This window comes from Rhinolophus sinicus, chromosome 16 (assembly GCF_057876585.1).
Source record: "Rhinolophus sinicus isolate RSI-liver-muscle chromosome 16, RSI-T2T, whole genome shotgun sequence".
In the NCBI taxonomy this organism is placed as follows: domain Eukaryota; kingdom Metazoa; phylum Chordata; class Mammalia; order Chiroptera; family Rhinolophidae; genus Rhinolophus; species Rhinolophus sinicus.
In genome coordinates this window covers 75,478,418-75,502,761 of record NC_142516.1, presented here as the reverse complement: position 1 = coordinate 75,502,761, position 24,344 = coordinate 75,478,418, and the positions used below count along the sequence as shown (strand labels likewise).

Here is a 24,344-nt window from a genome sequence, read left to right as displayed (position 1 = left end):
CACAGGCACCACCAACATTACATAGAAAATCTCTGGTAAGACACAGAAGAGGTTAGTTATGTCTGATTCTGAAGAGGGCAAACAGGTAGCCTTTCCTAGGTGACAGGAAAGTGGGAATCGTAATCTGTGCTACTTCCTCTTTTGTCTCTTTTAAATTTTGCACCAAGTACATGAATTATCTATTCAAAATATAAAATGAAAAACTTAAAAAAAACAAACCACAACTCTAGATGAAGGGGTAAATTGAGTGTTGTTTAGTGGGCCATATTTCAGTAACAATAGAAAGCCTGCAGAAAGAGCTTGCATGGACCAATGATGAATGTGTCGTGAACGTAGAATCATCAATACCCCTTAAAAATATGGAACATGATTAAAGGGCAGGGAAGATCACCAGCACGACTTTTTCAAGTAAGTTCTAAAAGCTGCCCACTGATGTTCAAGAAAATAAAGAAAAATTGCTTCTAATGCTTTCAAAGTCAAGGCTTTTATTACTGAAACGTGATCCCATGTGAAAGCTTCAGCATTGTTAAAGCTCACCTCTTACAAGATTAGCAGTATGACATTTTCCCCTCCACTGAGAGCAGCTGACTGAATTATTTCTTCCAAGGAAAAATAAAAATGGACTGTGTAATGCTTTAATAATATGGGGGAAAGCATCCAAAAACGGTAGGAAAACTTACCTACACCACATATGGTAAACTGTGGTTTCCCTACTTTGTATCTGTGTAACACTTTGTACACGCACACAATATATAGATTATAAACTCCTGAGTCATTAAGTCAGTAGATTTATTTATCCTGAACATTCCCAAGAGTACGTAACACGAGTTATCTGGCCTCGTTAGAAATAAACGACATAAGGTGACGGACTTCACACACGCACAAACTCCACTGAGACGGTGATGAGGAGTTCCTGGAAATGGAACTTGCACAGAACCCACAGTCTCGGAGGAGACCCAGCCCTGGCATTCCACACTGGCAATGGCTCAGCTCTCCAGTCACTTCACATTCACTGAGTCAGGACTGTCTCTGCCCATAATTCTTCTAGATGCTAATCACACAATTGTTTAGTCAAACCCCCTAGCTACAGTGATGTTTGTAAAGCCTTTCATAAAAATCAAAGAACTTCCAACCATCCTTAATTGCATGCATACTGATCTTTACCTAGTTTCCTTAAACAATTTCTTGCAAGGGCCTCATTAAGCCCATGCCTCTTAAACTTCCATCTTAGTCCCCTCCCATTGGTTCTCACAAACCCACCCTGTCACCTGCATTCCTTTTTCTCAACATTTGCTACCAAAAATGCTCCACCAGGACACAACATAATGACAATATGGTTGAATGCTAACTAGCTAAAAACTTACACAATAATAGCACTAAGTGCACACAGAAAAAAATTAATACTGAAACTGACTGCAGGAGGCACCGTAAGAGCTCCACCCTTAACTCGCCTTCTTTCAGCACTTTTCAATTGCACCAACATTTCTTCCAGGGCTTTCTCTGGCATACAGAGTCCATTTTGGCCACTCTCACAGCACTTCCAAATTATCACTCACCCTCGAGTTATTGGTGTTTAAGTATCCCAGCCCCCTCGGGCCTTGTTTGCTCCATACTGGCTCTCAGATTTCCCCTGTGGAATCCAACTCCAGTTACCACAGTTGTTAACTTGCCATCTATGGCCTGCCTTTCCTGACCCTCTCACTTGCCAACTCCCCTTGGAGAGGTTCCTGGGATTATCTCCTAAAGTAATTGACCCTTAAACAGCATGGGTCCACTTGCAAGTGATTTTTTTTCAGTAACTACCTGTACTGTTTTCGGTCTGTGGGTGCAGGTCAACTGTATGCGTCGAGCTGCAGCATCTTACATAGGGGACTTGAGCACCCGTGGAGTTTGGTATCTGAACGGGTCCTGGACCAATCCCCTGCAGATACCAAGGGACAACTAAGTTTCCAGGGAGTCAAAAGTTACATGTGGGGGCCGGCCCGGTGGCTCAGGCGGTTGGAGTTCCATGCTCCTAACTCCAAAGGCTGCCTGTTCAATTCCCACATGGGCCAGTGGGCTCTCAACCACAGGGTTGCCAGTTCGATTCCTCGACTTCCGCAAGGGATGGTGGGCAGCGCCCCCTGCAACTAAAGATTGAAAATGGCACCTTGAGCTGAGCTGCCACTGAGCTCCCAGATGGCCCAGTTGGTTGGAGCATGTCCTCTCAACCATAAGGTTGCCTGTTCGACTCCCGCAAGGGATGGCTGGCTGCACCCCCTGCAACTAGCAAGAGCAACTGGACCTGGAGCTGAGCTGCGCCCTCCACAACTAAGACTGAAAGGACAACAACTTGACTTGGAAAAAAGTCCTGGAAGTACACACTGTTCCCCAATAAAGTCCTGTTAAAAAAAAAAAAAAGTTACATGTGGATTTTTGACTGCGCAGGGTTGGGCACCACTAATGCCAGTGTTGTTCAAGGGTCAACTGCACTTGTGTTGGAATCTGGCTCTGTCTGTTCTGGGGGAACCCAAAACAAGACATTGACTACAGTTTCATATATGCCTCCTTCTTCTTAGTAAAATATTATGAAGACAATAAAATTACAACAAAGCAGCACAGTATAGGGTTGTGTTAAATGGGGTATATAACAGGTACACAAAAATTGGCATTAAAATTGCTTTTGTGGCATACAACATAACTTAGTAATCTAATTCATAAATATTAGAATATACGAAATCATTTGGAAATCAAGGGTTTACTACAAAGCTTTGATTAAAAAAAAAAAGTGCAAGTTTATTTCTTAGCCTTCAAAATAGCCCACATTTTTATTTTTTAAATTCCCCAAACTATCACATTAAGAAAGAAAAAAAATCCTTTTAACACTGTGCCTGAAATGGCTATCTTCTGAATCCACAAATTTAACCTCTAAAAATGTGTTTGAGCAAAATAATCCAAATAGGTTCTCGTAGGTAAAGGATGCCCAAGGTTTACCTTCCTTTTCCTCCTCTCCTGAATAAGAGATTTCATTAAATAAAGTATTTTTCATTTTGGAGCAAAGTTGTTATTTAATTCAGGTTAACTGCCATGTCTTGATACTTGTTACTCGCAGAACGTAAGAGCACTATGGACAGGTCTGGGGGGTATGAAGAGGATATTGCCCCCTGGGGCAGAGTCTATCCTCATTTCCAGCAGTCACCCCCCCCCCCAAACACACACACACACACACACACACACACACTGCCATCACAGTAGGGACAATGAATGGTGCTGTCAGGAGTAAGGAAAAAGCAGACTTGTGTGTTACTGTGATCAAGAAAAGTTCCTGCTCGTTCTGGAGGAAAATAGGAGAATCTTTTAAAATGGTAGCTCAAGCCTCCTTCCAAAGATCCCATTCATTCAGAGGTGTCCATCATTGAGTGTCCATGATATTTACAGATAAGCTTCTCTGTGTAATACAGATATGGGTACGGATATAGATGTAAACATAATTACCCTGTTCTGTATGCTACTGTCACTTCCCAGAGATCAGGGGACAAGTCTGAAATGGCTACTGCAGCTCTTACAGCAGCCATTGTAAGGATGAGACTATAAAATGCACTCAGACATATCCTGAGTGAAGTTGTGCTTCAAGCCCCTTCAGTCACAATAGTTTAAAATTAGAATACAGTATTAATAGTGGAGTTAAAAATCCCAGTCTCAGTTGTGTTTGCCAGCTAAATTCTAAGCTTTTTTGAGTTTCCTGTCAAAAAGGAAAGACATGCATGATAAGATACTTCCATTTCAGATGATAGGTGCTTCAAAAAAGCTATATAATGACAGTATTACAATAAAAAATTCTAAGAGCAGACTGAGAACAGCTCCCCAAAATGTAAAACCGTAATTGTTAATTCTGTTATACATTCATGTCAAAGCAAATCTTCCTCAGCACCTATAAAAGAATGTGAAAATCAGAATGCTTTTCAGTTCAAGTCACACACACCAAATCTAGCTCTGAAAATATTTAGCAATCTTCATCTTTAGTGCCTTCAATTTAAGAAGCAATATTCAGTTTAAAAGGTGCTCAGTAACTACTTCTTACCAATAAATAATGTATTCTTAAGAATAAACAGGTATCTCATTTTAAATTATATACTCTGCGATACTTTGAGATTCAAATTAGAGATACAGAATTGGAATGTAGACCTTTTCTTTGGTTCTGTTTTAGTAGAGATAGGGTTTTCAGTATATTATTAACTATATGCATATATATATATATGCATATATATATATATATATATATATATATATATATATATATATATGATTAGTTAGTTATATACCAAAATGAAACTTTTTATCCCGGTTTCTTTGAACTGTTAACATGTGCGAGTACACACAAAACACACCATAAGACAAAAAGACAAATCATTCTCACCACATATTGGAAAAAATAATTCACTTTGTGTAGGAATTACCGAGTGACATTTCCATCATAAAATTTTCTCAAACTGACACTGTTTCAATGAAGAAGACAGCAAAACTACATAATGACTGATTCCTTCATTACCTGTCTTCATTGAGATGATGACTTAAAGTCTATTCCTTCTCAATCTTTCAGGGATAAAGAGTAGGTCGTTATAAATCTTCACATCCCCTTCTTCCTTCCTCATAATACTTGGCCCAATCCCTTGCTCAAAGTAGTTGCTCAATAAATATTTGTTGAATGGATACACTAATTAATTCCATAGCACAAGTCATACAAATACAAATGAGTATAAATGAGCAAAATAGAGAATGACTCAGCTGTGATGGTCCTACTATAGAAGGCCTTGGGAGAATTCAGAATCTGTAATGACATTATAGCATTATGGATTGGGTATAAAAAGACCAGTGTTATAAATTACATAGCAGTGCCAAGAAAGTAATCTTACTTTCAAATTAGAACTTGAAAGAACAAACATCATCGACATCAGGAACAAGATGTTTTTCTTTTGTGAAAAGTACACTCACTGCCAACCAAATTTGAAAGGCATAAAAGTGAACTACCTGAGAAATGAATTCAATATGTGGTATTACACAATTAGAATGAATTTACCCAGCCTAGTTTCCTCAGCTTTTCAAGCTCAAAGACAATGAGACCCAATCTTTGAACTAACTGGTGAGTAAAGCATTCTAAGATAATTGCTCTCCAAGACTATAAATGATACTAAAAATTAACGGAGCTGAATAAAAGACCAAGAGAATAGTCAGAAATCTTTTAAAAATTGGGGAAAAATATATATGTACAAACAGGGCCATTCACACTTCTTCTTTTGATAACTGGCCTTATTTTGTGAACTTGAAAATTAAAGGGAATAAGAATATTTTTTTTAATTCTTTTAAAAAAGAATATGAAAGAGCTTCCGTTTCTAAAGTTCAGGTTGGCATTTCATGACATTTCCCTCTTGTCAAACACAGTAAATAAGATATAAGCCTGTCCATTAAGCAAAGAAATGTTTAGAAATAACTAAGTAACCTTGGGGGGCAGGGGAAGATCAAGAATGGCTGTTATAACAACTCATTCTAAGTATCCTTTCAGCAAGAGCCTACAAAAGTGAAATTCAATTAAAACAGAAAAAAATTTAGTTTTACCAAAAATATCAACCACCCAAACACAGCATTCATAATTAACCCAATATCACAGAAACTACTTTAGCATTACCTAGACACAGAAACCAACGAAACTTTTCATATAAAGACAAATTTCAACTTGAGTCGTAAACATACGAAAGGTACTCTACAGTTACAGAAAACTGAATCTGCTATCTAAATAAGACTAAATTTAAGACAAGCAAACAGGAAGGGACGGAACCAAGAATCACAACTAACAGATTAAATCTACAGTTTAAAAATCATCAGAAAGAACTGCAAAGTAGAGTCAATGATCTGAATACCTTTGTTGGAGCAGTATCCATGAAAAGCTATAGAAAAAAAAGAGAGAGAGAAGGGCGTAAAACTTTCATATACACTCCAGAATCCAGATGAGATGTACACATTCCAGTTAAATATCCTTGATTTTAGGAAGTTAAAATCAATTGTATCTTGGAAAATGTTTTCAGAGGTAATCCCTGCCTAATACGGTAGTCAGCACTTCTAGAAATTATGTGACTAACCTTGGAAGCTAAAAACCAAATAATATAAAAAAACAATATGTGAAGATTGGTTAGCTCCTGCCAAACCAACACACTCTCTTCACTTTTTTGCCCACAGCAACCCCTGCACCTACTTACCTCACTCATACTGGTGCCTGTCCTAAGTGAGGACCAGCTTTGTAATATTCAGATAAACCACTCTGGTCATGCTTTTCATTTCAACTTACAGAGAATTATAAAAAGAACTGTAATGTGATGACCCTTAAAGGATTTACTAAGATTTAAAATATTCCGTAGCTAGGCTGGGAAGGGAAACAGAATACTGGCTACTAAAATTACTTTTTCCCAGTATAACAAAAATACAGATTTAAAGATATAATTTATTTATGTTGACACCTACACCTTTCAAATACATTGTATCTCTGTGCTACATTAAGCATGGAAAGGCCTTTTCAAGGGCAATTTGTCCCCCACACACACCAAATAAATGCCGTCTGCCAATAATATACACCACCAATATCAAATCTTTTGGATCTATGTAATACTTTCTTAAAACAGATGTACTAGAGCACAGTCATGCTTTCAATTAACTACACTGAAAAATGTATATTCTCAGTAAATAATGTAATGTATTTACTTCCTATAACCTTCTACCTGAGGCTCTCCCATGAGGCCTTTGAATCTTAGCTGCAATTTAATATTAGACAACATATAAACTCTTCAGTATAATAAAAATTCATAACAATAGCCTCAAAAGCAAAGGAAGGGCTTGGGTTTATTCTTCCTCTTACAAAGAATCTTTAAAGAAAAACCTCCCCGTTTTTTCCCAAGAACAGCAAGGTGCCAAATCTCCTCCGCTGCTCTGAAAAATACTGAGCCACCCTCATCTGGAGCATTCGTGCCCTGAAGATCACTTAGAAGCAAAAAAAGGAACACACTGCATTTTCACTGTGCTGATTCACCGAACCTTTTGTGCAAGTACACGCACTGAGAAATGTCTGCTTCTGAGCTGGGAACCCTTCCGGCACTGATGACTGTCTCAGTCTGCCCTTATGTCTCCAGCCTGGCCTACTGCTGGCACATTTGTGACCATCGACAGAGCCCTGACTGTCAACACGGCACCAAGCAGGCACTTCACATGCCGCCCCTTCATTTCAGCCTTCCAAAAACTCTGCGGACTTTTATTTTTAAATAGATGGGAAAGTCGTGACTCCAGCAGTGATTAATAACCTGGCTGTGTTCAATCCCCGTGTGGGCAGACACATTAGCTTTCCCCGGTGTCGTCACGCCTAACCCAAAGAATCAGCTCTGCAAAAACTCTACTCGTCAAAGATTTTCTTCCTCAAAGATTGCAACCATGAAATGGGTCCTCTATACCCAGGTTTTTCCCTCAGACCCTCCAAGGTCTATTTTCTCACTTATTACAGAAAACAAACTCCAGGAGAGCAGGAACTATCTCTAGCAGTGGCCTATTTTTAGCACTTGAGGAAAAAAAAGCCTGGCACAGTATTCATTAAACACATTTGTTGAATGAATGAAATATCTGGAAAATCTGGGCTGTACTGATAGCCAATTTGGAAAACAGTATGAGCTCTGGAGGACCTGAATTGTGTACTTAAGTTTGCTCATTTTTCCAAATTCACTAGGTAATTACTCATTTCTCTAAAAATTCAACTTTATAGATATTGCTTGTGGAGCATCTACTATGACCTCGTCTACTAACCTAAGTAGCACAGGACTAACCAGTAGATGTTCAATAAAACGTGCACAACTCTGTGCAGCAACTTTATCTGTTGGGAACAGTAAGTCAGGTAGTCACGGCTTTCCCAGAAAGAAACCATCAATTTGGCCAAAGTTACTCATCTCTGGTCTTGGCTTCTTCAGAGGGAAAAGTGGATGGTTGTGCTATTTCTAGATGATCACTTGAAATTCTGTCAAGAAACAAAACACCTGTCCTATCAATTCAGAGATCCCCAGAGACTCTCTCAGAAACTTCCAAGAAAGGTCATTCCACCCTAAAAATCCACAATGTGGTTTCATTCCAGCTTTCCCTAACTCCAACAGGAACCTGGGAAATTCATGTCCATTCAAAGGCACAGAGAAGTTACATTTGCACTGACTGGCAACTCCTGGCATTAGTACTATCTATGTAACCCGATTATTCCACTTGCCCTTCCTCTCTATGCCCAGCCATTCTTTATGTCCATTGAAGCAGTAACATTGAAGCTGTGTTAAGTTTTTATCTGTGTGTGGTGCTGGAATGCCTCCGGAATTAGACATAAAGCAGAGACCATGACACCATCAGAAGTAAAAGATTTTGAAGAATTAAACAAGCACATAAATCAAGAAAATTAATTCACATCATGTACAAATTTAAAAATAAGTATAGAAGTCATAAACAAGAAGAAAAATAATACTACGTACTTTGATGAGCTTCAATTATTGAAACTCAATCATCTACTATATGAAACTCTTGAAAAACGAATTTATTTCTTTCTTGAATCAGTGTCCCGGATAACAGCATCCCTTTTCTGTCAAGAAAAATATACTTCTATCACTGTAAACAATGAATATGAATGACTTTTATATAGCAAGCATTCAATAAATACTTCTTGAATTAATGAATACCCTGTCTAATGATGTGGTGTGATTTTTTTGAAATCCTAAAAAGAAAAGGGGGCAAGCAGTGGTGTATCTGTTTAATTTTATTCGATGAATATCTAATATACCATTAATTAGTGCTTTCAGATGACAATCATGACCTCGAGTAGAGTTTCTCCAATAAAATGACTTACTGTTATAATATAGACACTGTTTAAAAGGTAGAGCATCACGGCAGACATTGAAAAAAATTTTTTTTAATTGATGACAAACCACCAAGAATCTTTTTTTAGCCAGTAGTTATTACCAATTTCCTTTACTAGTCAGAAATTTTAAAAGTAAAATAAATTGAATTTCTGTACCATCAATCCTATAAATTACCAAACACAGAGGTTATGCACCAGTGTTATTATAGTCTTTAAAAACTGCTTCCCTCTGTTAATAAAGAGGAAAGGGGAATGCACACTATCGTTTATAGAGGGCCCTATTTACAGGATAAGAACATAGAGATCCAAAAGATTCAGATGTCTGGCCGCAAGGAAGTTCATAGGAAAATAAAAAACCTGACTGTGCCCAATATTTGTTCCTTTGGTAATTCTTCCATCTTGGAGTTTATCTAGTTCCAAATCCAATTGAAAACCTTCCTCACTTCCCTTCTTCCCTCAGCTTCCTTGACTGGTAACAACTCATTCTGATTATCTTTGCTCAGTATCTCTTTAGCATTAATATATACAGTTTACACTGTATTTATGAACTTTCTTTCACATGGCGCACGGGAACTGCACCAGGAATACAACTCAGGTAAAAATCCATGTCATTGCACATGGCAAGAACTCAATGAATGGTCAATGACAGCTTGATGGGATTGGAGTGAGAATAAACACCCCCACCCATCACCCCCATCAACTAACACCAAGGTTGCCGGTTCGATCCCCACATGGGCCACTTTGAGCTGTGCCCTCTTTAAAAAAAAAAAAGTCAAGTGGCTAAAGTAAAAAAATAATAATGTATTTAAGGGCAGAGTGGGCAGAAGTGATAATGTGCATTAATTTTTACAAACCAACTACACTGGGAAAGAATTTTCATAATCCTAAAACAAGTTGGCGAGGACACAAAACACCTAGTACATTGCTGGTGGTGCAGCCACTTTGGAAAAAAGTCTCGCAGTTGCTCAAAAGATTAAACATGAAGTTACCATGCGACCCAGCAATTCCACTCCTACGTATATACCCAAAGGAGCTGAAAACATATGTCCACACAAAAACTTGTACACAAACGTTCATAGCAGCATTGTTTATAATTGCCCAAAGTCTACTGATGAATAGATAACCCTGTATATACTATGGCCCAGCCTCTTCACTTCTAGTTTACTCTACAGATATAGTCACACATGTAGATAGACATGTACACTGATGCTACTGAAGCCATTTGCAGTAGGGAGTGGAAGACCCTCCCCCCCCCAGAGTAACTATTTATTACCATTAAATAAATCACACTTCAGCCATACAATGCAAACGTTCATAGCAGCATTGTTTATAATTGCCCAAAGTCCACTAACCTTTAAAAAGAGGATTGCTCTGGTTGGTATGGCACAATTTATATAAACTTGAATATGCATAAAGGAAAGAAAATATTACTGGAAAGACGGTATCTATATATCTCCTGTGGTACCATTTGACTCTAAAAATGTGCATGCATTGCTTTTTAAGAAAACAATGATAGGGGAAAACAAGTTGGCAAGAATGGGACCAGGTTGTCATTTGCTGTGGATGAGGCCTCAAGCCTCCCTACAAAGCCAATAAAAAGTAATCCCCACCCTGCATCCAGTCACTTTAATTTGTCTTGTGTATCACACCAAAACAGACTGATTCAGTATTCCAGGAATTGAAGATTGTCACTAAAGGACACCTGGAGAAATCTCAAGGGAAGTTAACTCTCTTACTACCCTGGAGTGATCTCACACCGAGGCTGGACCCTACCATCATCTGAAGTAACAGCATTTTGATATTATATACTGCACCAACTGTTTCCTCAATATTCTGCTGGTGATACTCTCTGAACTTAATTCATTGGCCCCTGTCTCAGGAAAGCCAGCCACACTGCATTGTTTTCCTCCATAAAGGAGGAAGATTTACTCCAATGATTTTGTTGTCAAAAACTTCCTAGAGCCAACCTAAATGTTAGGAAACTCTCTAAACAAGTTAGAAAACATAGATACATTTAAATCCACATATATTTTTTCATGGCTTTAGATTTTAAAACCATATCTACTTGGGCCTAAGCAGTAACTAAAAGCAAATGAGGCAGTTTTGCCTGTACTAATATAAAACAATAGATCTGCTAAGAAATAGTGTGAAGAAAAACCAATGTGTAAAACAAGATGTTGTATGCTACCTGTGCTTGGGTATGGCAGAGAATCTCCGTTTGTGCACTCCTAGTCTATTTCTGGAAGGATTCACAAGAAACTAGGAACATGCATTGCCTCTGAGGAAGGACACCCAGAGGCTGAGACCAACTTTTCACTATACTCCTGTGTACCTCTAGAATTAAGAGTTCTGTACCATGTAAGTGCGTTACTTGCCCTAAAATGAAATGCTATTAAACAGTTTCTTTGAAGAAGTATAACTAAGGAATGCATAAAGAATGTGTGGGTCCTCCACCCCCAGTCCTTCTCGGCAGGGCCATCTCCGTGGAGTGCACACCATGGTGGGACCTGGACTCATCATCAGCAAGCTGGCTGCACCTCCTGCGGCGGTACGCGCCACCATGGGCCCTGCAGGTGCTAGCTGGGGACAGGGGCATAAGGCAACTCCTTCCTCCTCCCTCCTCTGTTCCCAAGGGCCACCCACCAAGGTTGAGAAATCTTCCGCTCTACTTTTGGGTTTTTCTAAAATGGATCTTAGTTTCCAACTATCCATCAACCTAGAAAATAATTTCTACATTTCTGTGTTTGTCTGAACGCTTTCTAAATTAATACTCTGACCACTCCAGTTCACCTAGTGCATCAAAAGCTAAGGGCGGAAAGCCATTTATAAAAACCCCAGACACACCAAGGTTTACGCGAGATGTACACACTACGCGTCGCAGGAAACAGACTGCAAATTCCCTCAAAATTGTAGACCGCTGTTTACAAAGCGTTTCCACATACATCATCGCATGTACTGCTTTCACACGGTTCAGTGTCGATCCTGGCAAACCCAACAGCTGCCAAATTGGATTTATTAGTCTTCAAGAATTGCAGAATCAGCACTAATAATGAAACAGCTATCGACGGGCTGCTTTTCTACCTGCGGTGGCTGGCTGCGATTTCTCAAAAGTGACAATTCTGGGCATTCAGCATGCTGAAGGGTTCAAATGCCATCCACGTGACACGGTGCTTCTCGAAGCCCGGGAGAGGAATGACCCCGTGCGCGCGCTGGGGAGGGGGCAGTGCGGGGAGGGCCAGGGCAGGGAAGTGGCTGTCGCGCCCGGCCCGGGTACGCCGCATTAGGCGGGACTCCATTTCCTACCCAGTAGCGGCGGTTTGGCAAACGCCACACAAACAGGGCAGCTCCCATGCGGGCGTGTTCCGCGCGCTCGGGGAATCCTCTGGGGTGACTCCGAGGTTCAGACTCCTGTGAGGGCCAACCGAGCTGGCACCCCTAGGAGGCGGTTAGCAACCCGAACTTAGAAAAACCCCGTGGCGCCGAACTGACGCCAGCCATTTAGAAAGGTGACCCTCGGCCCACCTTGCTGGCGTGGGAGGGAACCAAACGGGTAAAGTTACAGCTCGCCACAAACGCAGATGGCAACTCGGGGTAGAGGGGCGCTCCCCGGGCACCCAGTTCCAGGAGGGGGTGTGGCCGGCTGCGGCTTTTATGGGGGTGGGGGTGAAGGCGCCTTCACTGCTGCGGGAGGTGGGTGGGCTGGGACCACCGCGCAGAGTGCCGTGTGTCCAGGGCGCCCCGCCACGCGCTCGCCCGCCGGCTCACCGGTGATGTCCAGGTACAGGTCCTCCGGCTGGTCCAGGTGATGCAGTTCCTGCGACGTGGAGCTGCGGATCTTCTTCACTCCCAACGAGGACGACGAGCCGCGCCGCGAGCAGGGGGGCGCGGCGGCCCAGTTTGGCCGCCGCTCGTTCTTCCGCTTCATGGAGGCGGCCGCGGTCCGTTATGGGGCCACAAGCATGGCCCCGCGCTCCCGCCGAAGCCCCCGCCAGCCCCGCGCGCGGGCGCTCGGAACAGTGAGCGCGGAGGGGCGCTGCGGGGACGGCGGGCGCCGGCCGAGCCCGGCAGGAGGCGGCCGCGCAGGAGCTGGAGAAGTGGCCGGGCCCACCGCGCCTGCCCCGCTCCCTCCCGCGGCCGCCACGGAACCCGCGCCGCAGCCCTGGCTACAGCGCCTCCTGCCGCTGCCGGCGCCCCCCAGCCCGCCCCCAGGTGCCCGCAGCCCGCTGGCGCTGCCGAGACGACAGTGCTGCCGCGGGCAGCTGGGGCTGACCGGGGTGACCGCTCGCGTCCACCACGGCCGCGGACGCTGCTGCCCAGGCACCCGAGTACAGCGGGCCGCGGCGCTGGGGGACCCCAGGAGGGCTGTTCCGTGGAGCTTCATTCACAAAAAAGGGCCCACAACCCTCCTCGCGGCCTGCAGACTAAGGCCTTTCATTGGTCAGCGAGTCGTGACGTCACTGAGACGAGGCCTTTCTACAGGCAGGTACCCGGTGACGCCATAAAGAAAAGTCTGAGTGGTTCCGCCAATCAAAGGTAAATGTGTGCGGCGACACTCCGCTAGCTCCCCAACTTTTCTGTTTCTTCTGTGTTCCCCGAATGCGAAGACCCCAGTTCCCACCTTTCTTTAATGAGTCACCAAAGCTTTACACAGCCTCACTCCAGTAACTTAACTCCAGTTCTTTGGCATTCATATATTTTAAAGGATTCTTGGTTTCCCTTGTAATCGCGCCAACTGGAAGGGACTTACTTTTGCCTTGGCTGCGGGCTTGGACTGAGTAAATTGTCCGCTGCTGTGTAAACTTAAGGTAGAGTAGGTTTCAGAATTTACAAACTGTTCAAATCAACTGTGCTCTTTTTATCCACCTATATGCAGCATTCAAAAAGAACAATCAAGGGCTACTTAAGGAGTGGATCAAACTACCGTGGAGATAGTATATACCATAGTGGTTTGACACCTCGTAGCTCCGCATCTCGGAATCCAGTGCCCGCCTTAACTCAGTAATTTTATAGACCAGTTGCTATGTTTTTTCTTACCTAAAGGGTCTACCGGTCCAATGATTGAAGTATTGAAGCAAGTGGCGAATTTAATACTTGAACTTTTATTTTGCAAACTGTAATCATATACCTTTGTTTTTCTACTGGGTTAAAATAATGCCTGACCTTTGTGGAACTTAACCAAAACTGTCATCTTGCAGGGCCTTTACACAAATTTCCATGGTAGCATCTAAAACGGTGAGAAAATTGGAGGGCAGTCTTTGCATTTCATAGCCAAAAATTCTACATTTTGTAAACTATTCCTAATTTTTCACGAGCATTTTCACGTCTACAGTCAGCCTCTAAAAGAGAACGGTGAATTTAAGTCAGTCCTCCGGGAAGCCTCTCAGAAATGCAAGTTTTCATGGAGTATACCTCCTGGAGGGACTATTTGACTTCTATTGTTGAAGGCCTTTACCTTAATTACTGCTGATTAAGGAGGAACGAGGCCTGGGGGAAGAAGGTTCTGCTTGTTAGTCTCCTTGGAAGTCTGCAACTAGAGGTCAGCCACTTAGACCTGAAGCTTAATAATCTTGTTCATTCTTCCCCTATTTCCCGTAAGGAAATCGGTGAAGTTTTGAAATTAAAAATGGTCTATGTGTTTGTCTGTAGGGGCAGCAAAGAAACAAGAGAGAGGCTGTGAAGTGACGTGCAAATGACCTGGGTAAGCAGAAACCTACGCGTCCCAGGTCCTTTCTGTTTTGACCCAGAATAGGAGACCTTACACCCTAAGCAATAGAAAGGCCACCCTTTCCCAGACTATCTGGGACTTTACAAGAGTAGGTCTTGTGTTTTGTTTTGTGTATTGAGATATAATTGGCCTATAACATTATATTAGTTTCAGATATACAACGTGATTTGATATTTGTATAAATTGTGAAATGATCACCACAATAAGTCTAGTTAATATCTCAGTAGTTCTTGTTTTGAATAAACATTACATGGGAGTTGTCCACTTGGCTCTGCAGAATTAAACTCAAGTCCCCATGACTGTCGATTTATTTGAGAGTGACTTACCTAAATGTCAAACTAAAACTAAAGTGCCCAGAAGTTCATTTATATGTTTGTTTTCTCTCACCTTCAAATATTATGTTGGGCTAGAAATTCTAACAAAATGCATATTTTCAATTTTAAAAAGTGTCATAAATACAGGTATTTAGGTAATGTAAGAATATTCACATTTTAAAAAAGTATAATTTTACAGTTTTGTTAGTATAACATCATTAAGAGAAAAGGTATCTATGATGACACTTGGTAATTATGAAGAAATACCTTCCATTCTTAGAAAAGGAAGTCAATGTGCTAAGTATACACTTTAAAGTTTTAAGCCCTATTTGTATTTTGTTTTTAGGTCATGTTTAGATACTGACAGCAAAGTGCTATTTCTTATTACTCTTTCTTTTGTGTGTGGCACTTCTCTTGACCAATTTAGCTCTTCCCTCTGTTCAGCAAAGATGACTGGGCTCTGAGAATTTGGCCGCAGGAAATGTAATTTGCTTGGTTGGTTAGTGAGTTTGTTGTTCATTATTTGACCTCTGATCATAGAATTTTAGAGCTTGAAAGAGCCTTGACAGTATTTGGTCCAAGGCTGTCCTTTCACACTGAATACGTGGGAACCCATGTAAGTGGCCATGGCAAGGCAGGGGCGAGAACCTTAAACACTGGAGGACTCCAAGTTGTCTTTCCCTGAGCATAAAGAACAGATGCATAATGGTCCTTAATATTAGGGCTGCACAGTGAAAAGCAACAAAAGGAGAGGAAGGGGTTCTCTCAAATAGTCCTTTCTCCTAGGTAAATGCACCCTGAAAGGAGAACAGCTTTGGAGCATTCATTTTCTCAAATGTGTATTTCAGATAAGTCACATTCAGAAAATCTGAAATCTTACCCTGAAATTTGTAGAAACTTGTCGATAGGTACTACGTGACGTTAAACTTTCAAATGATAATAGAAGTTTTAGAATCAGTGAATTATAGCTTTAATTATGTGGTAATTTGTTTAAGATCAACTCTCCATAAAAATGAGAGGGTTTAGGTGGCAGGCATATGGGAAAACAGACACACACTAAAATCTTAACTAGTGTGTTTAGGATAAAATAGTACTATTTCATTGGATATTCTGGTAATCTCAGCATTAATCTGAAATCCCCCATGTTCCTGACCCTGAGACTGAAAATCTCTCAGAATTGTGAAAAGGGAAGAAAATGAATATTGAGCTCCCACTACATGCTGTACACCATATTGGGGGCTTCACACAAATACCCTATTCGATGTTATTGCTCTCATTCTATAGGTGCGGAATCCCCCATTTGACAGTTCCAGGCACTTATTTGTAACCTGTCATGCAATGAGTATGGTTTGAAAACCCATGGCTATTTCTTGGGGCCAGCACCATTCTTCATAGGTTTTGAAAACAGAGTTTGAAGGGATCTTTCCTTGCAAGTGAGTTTGTAAAATTGAATAACCTCTGTAGTTGTGTAAATGTCTTAAGTTCTGATTAATTTTTCACTTATCAGACCAGACCCTATAATTGTGAATTTTTAAAACAACATCCTTGATGTTAATTTGGTTTTATGGTTATATACGCTTCCTCCCCCACAAAAAATAAAATAATAATAATGGAGTGCTGCGTTTGAGGGATTGAACATTCTGGTTATTTTGACTCTTGTGATCAGATTATGACTTAGAATGCTTTCACCCCAGAGCCAAAATGAGGCGTGTGCCTAGGGGACTGAGTAAACAGTACCAACCTCTACCTCTCATTTACCTTTTAAAATATGCTGGCATGCATTTGACAAACTGTCAGTTATTCAGTATGTCAGTGGAGTAGAATTTAGTAATCTGGGAGAAATGGAAAAAGATCCATGAAGATCAGCACATTCATGCTGTTCTTGGCTAAACGCTTCTACCAAGGCTGAATGGGTGCGTGAGCTCATCCTCCTGAGTAGCGTCTGAAAGCCAGTCTTATTTTGTGACTTTTTACCTCAAAGTTTGTTTGTTTTTAAAGACTCTTGAGTAAGAAACTTTTTTTTCTTTGGTTTTATCTCAAATGACCAAATAATGCCTGAACATGTGATGTGATTGTATTTTTTAATTTAAATAAAGAACAAATATATATATGAAAGTTTCCCTTCACCCTCACATCCCAATCCCACCCTCATAGATAACCACCTTTAACAGTTTGTATTTAAGTAGACAGATTTTTTTTTTTTTTTTTAAAGATTTTATAGGGGAAGGGGAACAGGACTTTATTGGGGAACAGTGTGTACTTCCAGGACTTTTTTCCAGTCAAGTTGTTGTCCTTTCAATCTTAGTTGTGGAGGGTACCATTCAGCTTCAAGTTTTCCTTTCAGTCTTAGTTGTGGAGGGCGCAGCTCAGCACCAGGTCTAGTTGCCTATACTAGTTGCAGGAGGCGCAGCCCACCATCCCTTGCGGGAGTCGAGGAATTGAACTGGCAACCTTGTGGTTGAGAGCATGTGCTCCAACCAACTGAGCCATCTGGGAGCTCAGCGGCAGCTCAGCTCAAGGTGCCATGTTCAATCTTAGTTGCAGGGGCACTGCCCACCATCCCTTGCGGGACTCGAGGAATTGAACTGGCAACCTTGTGGTTGAGAGTACGTGCTCCAACCAACTGAGCCATCCGGGAGGCAGCTCAGCTCAAGGTGCCGTGTTCAATCTTAGTTGCAGGGGGCATTGCCCACTATCCCTTGCGGGACTTGAGGAATTGAACTGACAACCTTGTGGTTGAGAGCCTACTGGCCCATGTGGGAAGCGAACCGGCAGCCTTCGGAGTTAGGAGCATGGAGCTCTAACCGCCTGAGCCACCGGGCCGGCCCCCAGATTTTTTTTTTTTTTTTTTAAATAAATTGGTTCATACTGTACATAATGTTCTGGGGGGGGGTTGTTTTTTGGGGGTGTGTTGTTGTTGTTTTTCACTTAATATCGCATCTTGAAAATTTTCCTTGACAGTCCTTATGGCCAACTTCATTCAGTCTAATGGCTGCATAAGTGTCTCTTGTATGTTTCCCATAATGTATTTTCCTATGGATAGACACTTAGGTTGTGTTGGGGAGGGTGCTATTACAAACAGTGTTGCAATGAATATCCTAACGTGTATATCCACAGTAGATGGAATTGCTGGATCAAAGTGTATTTACTTTCTAAAATTTGATAGACACCAACAACATTTTAGGGTACCTATTTCCTCACACCCTTGAAATCATTGGCTATAATCAATATTTTAAGGTTTAAGAACAAAAATACCTCACTGCTATTTTTATTGCATATCCCTGATCAGTAGTGAAGCTGAGCATATTATAAAGGGCTCATTAGATGTTTGCAGTATATCTTCTAAGAATTTCTTATTCGTGTTCTTTGCTCATTTGTTTATTATTTTTTTTTAGATAGGTGGTAGCTACTTATATATTATGGATATCAGCCCATTAAACTTTATTGATATTACCTATCCACATATTCTTTGTCATATTACTGTATTCATGTTGCTGCAAAAGTTTTATGTGTTTTAATGTCAAATCAATTTTACCAATCTTTTTTTAAAGCTTCTAGATGTTGTATTTAAAGCTTCTAGATGTAAATTCTAATAGAAATTTCTTAAAATGTTGAATTGTATCTTATTTTTCCCGTCCCAATATTTTTTTTGTAAGATTTTATTGGGGAAAGGGAGCAGGACTTTATTGGGGAACAGTGTGTACCTCCAGGACTTTTTTTTTTCCAAGTCAAGTTGTCCTTTCAATCTTAGTTGTGGAGGGCGCAGCTCAACTCCAGGTCCAGTTGCCCATTGCTAGTTGCAGGGGGCGCAGCCCACCATCCCTTGTGGGAGTCGAACCGGCAAACTTGTGGTTGAGAGGACGCACTCTAATCAACTGAGCTGTCAGGAAGCCCAGCCACAACTCAGTTCAAGGTGCTGTGTTCATATTAGTTGCAGGGGACACTGCCCACCATCCCTTGCAGGACTCGAGGAATTGAACTGGCAACCTTGTGGTTGAGAGCCCACTGGCCCATGTGGGAATCGAACTGGCCGCCTTCAGAGTTAGGAGCTCAGAGCTCCAACTGCCTGAGCTACCAGGCCGGCCCCACAATATTTAATTTACAATATTGAATTCTCTAATAGAAATTTCTTAAAATGTTGAATTTCTTTAATTAATGGAAAAGGTATACCTTTCAATTCATTTAAGTCCTCTCCTATGTCCTTCAGTAAGTAAACCTTAATAGGTTTGTTATGAATGAGGTATTGCATGATTTTGCTATAATTGTGAATGGGCTTTTCCCCCCCTCCAATACAGTTTCTAATTGGTCATTACTGTTAGACAAGGAAGCTATTGATTTTGTATATTGTTCTTATATCCACTTGTCACTAGAAGGCACAGCCTATATCCATACTAAGGAATGCAAACCTTTTTTTCATTAAACATAGACTTCTCAGGTCCTTTTGTTCACAAGGGAGATAGTATTGTATTTTAAATTATTGTCCAGATTAATTTCAGTTCTCCCTCCTGGCTTCTCACAATGCCCAGAGGCCTCCTGGTGCAAAAGAAATTAGACCTATTACAATCTTATCAAAAAGCAGAATCTACTACCTCTGAAACACTTTCATATATACCAAAGTCCAACTGAACTTTAAAACCAAACTCTCCTCTTTATTTCAGTTCAGATTTTTGGCAGTGCAGTTTCTCTTCACCTAATTTTTATAAGTGTAAGGGAGGCCTTATGAAAATTTATTACCCTTGTGTTCAAAATAAGCTCTGAGGGTACGATAAGATTATAATTTTGGCTCCCGCAATCTCCTGCTGTATCTACTTCTAATGGGCTTTAAAAAAAAGTCAAAAGTATAATTAACATACAATAAAAGCTATGATCTTAGGTGTTAGATCAATGAGTTTTAAAATTATGTATACCTGTGTAACCACCACCCAAAGCAAGATATAGAATCAACAGGCCTTTAAAAAATACTGTCCATGCAAACATGAGCATGGTTCCCTGTGTCAGGCCCTTATCCAGACCTTCGCCCTGGCCACTCCAATCCATCCCCTGCCTTTTCCTTGCCCCTGCTTGAAGCTCTCCATCTTGCCTCTGACACCCGTTTGGCACCATACCTCAGCTTCTGAAACTTCCCTCCTGCTTTCTCACTGACTGAGTTGGATAGATTCAGTCCTCTTCTTCAAATAGGACTTGGCCATTCTCTCTTGGGCTCTGCAAAATTTGCTGCAGCCCTAAGTTTTCCTTGCCTTAGGCCAGGCCAAAGCCAGCTGCGAGGCCGACCCCTACCAGGGCTCCTCCCACCTGCTTTGTGGTGGTAGGACAGAATAGACTGTGGGTAGTCAGCAGTAGAGATAATCAGGTCATCTGATATAGCTAATAGGCTCCTTCACCTTCACGACACACGTTTTTCTTTCCAATTGTTGCAGGACAAGAAAGACATCCTTGTCTGACCCTGCCCTTATCCACACTATTAGAAGTAAATTAAAGGAATCAATTTTAAGTCACTTCCATAGCTGTAGAAGTGTAAAAGCAATTTATTCTTTATCTCCTGTTGTGGTTGGGAAGAAAATTCCCTGCAAAGACTTTTCGTGCTTTGGAAGAGAACTAGCTACGAATTTCAATCTATTGGGCAATTTTTCTGTCTTTTTTTATAAAGTTTCTCTCCTATGAGGAAATCCTAGCCCAGACTTGGATCCCCACTCTTGTCTACTATTTTCCATAGGAGTAGGGAGGGCAGAAAAGAGTAAAATACACAGATAAATAGTTTTAGTTTCTTAGTATATAGTGGAAGGTTTTCACTATGATGTTTTTTTCCTCTCAGTGATACCAGAGCACAAAATTGGATTCTTCATTAATTTCCCTTTTTCCATTTTTAAATGCAGATTGAAGTGAGCAATGAATTATTTTATCCAACATTGGGGGCTATGCAAGAGACAAAAGCAGAATGCTGAAATGACCCATAATATAGGCAATATCCTTGTAGAAATTATCTGTAAACGTGAATTCTCATTTAACAATATTGAAAGAAAAGCAGTTATGTTTTCACATTTAATGTATTAATTATTTTAGGTAGTGCACTATTAAATATTACAGATAAAGAAAACTAATGTTTCTGAGTTAAATATAGCTGCCAAAATAACATTAAAATTTATTTCGAAAATCCAACTGAAGAGTTTCGGGATCACACCTGTCCTTTGGCCAGCATGTCCATTTTCTAGACCGGGCTCCATCCTGCTCCCTAGTAAATTTTCCACATGACAAATCTCATCAAATCATTTTATCAATTAAAATGTCCCAACAGCTCCCTGCCCCATTTAGGGAAAGTATTCTTGAATTTATCTTTTGGATCTGTTACAGGAGTCTCAGTTCTTCTTGCTGAGGCAGTGAAGTATGAAAGGTCAGCAAGCTGATCAATATGCAAGCAGGGTTTATTAGTGATACATTCTCAGAGAAGAGAACAGGCCTAGCCCGAGGTGGGAGAGAAGGAGAGAGAGAGAGAGAGAGAGAGAGAGAGAGAGAGAGAGAGAGAGAGAGAGAGAGAGAGAGAGAGAAGCCTAGGTCCCCGGTATTAGTGATATGTTCAAGGAAGAGAACAGGCCTAGCCGTGGAGGTGAGAGAGAAAGAGAGAGAGAGAAGGAGAGAGTGAGAGAGAATGCGTGTGCAAGAGAGCTCTTGTCCCCAGAACATAAAGTTTGCTGGGTGGGGTGAGGCAGTTACATATTGATTTAGTGGGAAAAGGTGGTGCATGCTCTTCCAGTGAGGGGTGGAGCTGAGCTGCGCCCTCCACAACTAAGACTGAAAGGACTTGGAAAAAGTCCTGGAAGTACACATTGTTCCCCAATAAAGTCCTTTTCCCCCTCCCCAATACAAATCTTAAAAAAAACAAACCTGTGAAGAATGGTGCTGGCCCCAAGAAATAGCCATGGGTTTTCAAACCATACTCACTGTATGACAGTACAAATAAGTGCCTGGAACTGTCAACTGAGGGATTCCGCACCTATAAAATGAGAGCAATAACATCGAATAGGGTATTTGTGTGAAGCCCCCAGTATGGTGTACAGCATGTAGTGGGAGCTCAATATTCATTGTCTTCCCTTTTCACAATTCTGAGAGATTTTCAGTCTCAGGGTCAGGAACATGGGGGATTTCCGATTAATGCTGAGATTACCAGAATATCCAATGAAATAGTACTATTTTATCCTAAACACACTAGTTAAGGTTTTAGTGTGTGTCTGTTTTCCCATATGCCTGCCACCTAAACCCTCTCGTTTTTATGGAGAGTTGACCTTAAACAAATTACCACATAGTTAAAGCTGTAATTCACTGATTATACTGCAGTCCATATATTCTAGGTCAATATTAGAATAATTTCTAAACATTAGAAAAGTGGGTATATTTTCTTTCCTGAAAATGTGGCAGAAAGATGCTTAAATTATTTATCTGTGGTCACAGATCTCTCAACCAGAATGTCTTTGGTACTATACTTTATTTACCAATTACACGATATAAATGGATCATTGTTTCCAGTACATTTTAAAAAAATATTATTTACTTAACTTTTTGGGCTGTATATATATATATATATATATATATATATATATATATATGTATATGTATATATATATATACTTTTAAAAAAAAATTTATTGGGGAATATTGGGGAACAGAGTGCCCCTCCAGGGCCCATCAGCTCCAAGTCATTGTCCCTCAATCCAGCCGTGGAGGGCGCAACCCAGCACCAAGTCCAGTCGCTGTTCCCAATCCCCAGTTGCAGGGGGCGCAGCCCACCATCCCATGCGGGAACCGAACCTGCAACCCAGTCGTTGAGAGCCCACGCTCCAACCAACTGAGCCACCCTGCCACCCCTCCAGTACATTTTTGAAAGCATTTGCTTTTGCTTCATTTTCCTCTTGTGTGACGAACAGAATTAATTCACAAGAGGCCCTCATACTTTCCAATATAGTATGGGCAACAAAATATCAAAATCTGAGCTTTTGGCCTAGAAAAAAAGAGAGGAAAGCACACTGGTTTAAGCTGAAAAATGACTGTGGTGTTTATGAGAGATGTGTGCATGTTGGTTGGAAATCTGAAGCTAGTCTTTATTTACATCAAATCAGTAAATACATTCACATATGGCTTTTTAAGTCTCAGGAGTAAGTCTGGAAATGTCAGTGATTACAGGCTTCTCTGTCAGAGTGAAGTTAAATAACAGGGTTGGAATGACTGCTAAAGAAAACTTAAAAATATTCTGAGTGCTTACCGATTTTTAAAAATGGCGTTGTAAGAAGATTGGCATAATATTTAAAATGATTTTCTAGAAACAAGGTTTACTTCCATAAGAGCTCTGATCACATACCTCATCATGATGGATAAGGCTAATTACATTGCGGTCCTTGTGAGCTGCTCATAAAAATCCATGTGCAAACCTTATTTGAGCACTTCAAGCTCCTGCATTCCCCTCCAAGACCTTCTTCAAACCACTGTGGGTTTACTGCACTGGCAGACAGCTGTTGATCATCTACTGCCTTACTTTGTTAGTTACCTCAGTATTCTTCCTGCCCTCCCCTAATATATTCTGAATGGCTGAAGGAGAAACTCTGCTTTATCCGTCCTTTAAATCTCCCACAATCTAACATCATAGGCACTTGGGAACATCTTTCCTGGATTATCAGACTACCTCACATGTAGGGGATAGTACAGCAGTACAGATCCCAAACAAGAAAGACACCCATAGTATCATTCTAGGTGGGATCTAAAAGTAGAGCTTAGTAAACCAGTATGAGCAAAAGTTGTAGCAATTACTTTCGCACATCCCATATATAAATGTAAAATTGTTGATTGCCCTTTCTTTCAACATTTAGGGTGTAAAGGCAATTATTGGGTAATAATATAAGGCATAAACCAGTTGATACATAACAAAACAGGCTATGGTGTGTGTGTGTGTGTGTGTGTGTGTGTGTGTGTGTGTGTGTATACAGAGGGTGCCAAAAATGCATACGCATTTTAAGAAATGAAAAAACTATTAAAATTGTAATAATATATACCAATAACAAAAGAGTAATACAAGTCATGTTTGACTTCTGCAATTACAAGAGCTGCTCAAAGTGGTTACCATCAGCGTCCAGACACTTCTGATTATGGCAAACTACTGTTTGAGCAACGTTGACCAAAGTGTCCACTTGTATACATTTTTTTGGCATCCTGGTATATACATATGAGTACATACACACACACACACACACACACACACACACACACACTTACATATATTTAATTTTCAAAAGTACTATACACCATTTAAGAACTCAAAAGGTATAAAGAATGACACAAAGATATACAGAATGACACAACAAATATCCATATACTCACTACCCTACACTTGAATGAAACATTGGCAACCCAGCCAAAGTCCCCT

At 40.8% G+C, this 24,344-nt stretch overlaps 1 protein-coding gene across 14 annotated transcripts in view; it reads right to left on the bottom strand.

The window, feature by feature from the left end:
• CDC14B (cell division cycle 14B) overlaps positions 1-12,841 on the bottom strand; it is an 82,321-nt gene extending 69,480 nt beyond the window's left edge. For 5 of the 14 annotated variants that reach the window (XM_074330265.2, XM_074330260.2, XM_074330263.2 and 2 more), the window contains exons 1-2: positions 12,665-12,841; positions 5,895-5,921 (exon numbers count right to left, since the gene is read on the bottom strand). In XM_074330265.2, the coding sequence (XP_074186366.1) occupies positions 5,895-5,921; positions 12,665-12,824 (187 nt within the window). In that variant the 5' untranslated portion in view covers positions 12,825-12,841. Of the gene's footprint in view, positions 1-5,894; positions 5,922-8,516; positions 8,624-12,664 lie in introns of all 14 variants that reach the window. The other 9 variants (XM_074330266.2, XM_074330261.2, XM_074330264.2 and 6 more) reach the window with 4 other exon arrangements.
• Positions 12,842-24,344: the final 11,503 nt, after the last annotated feature.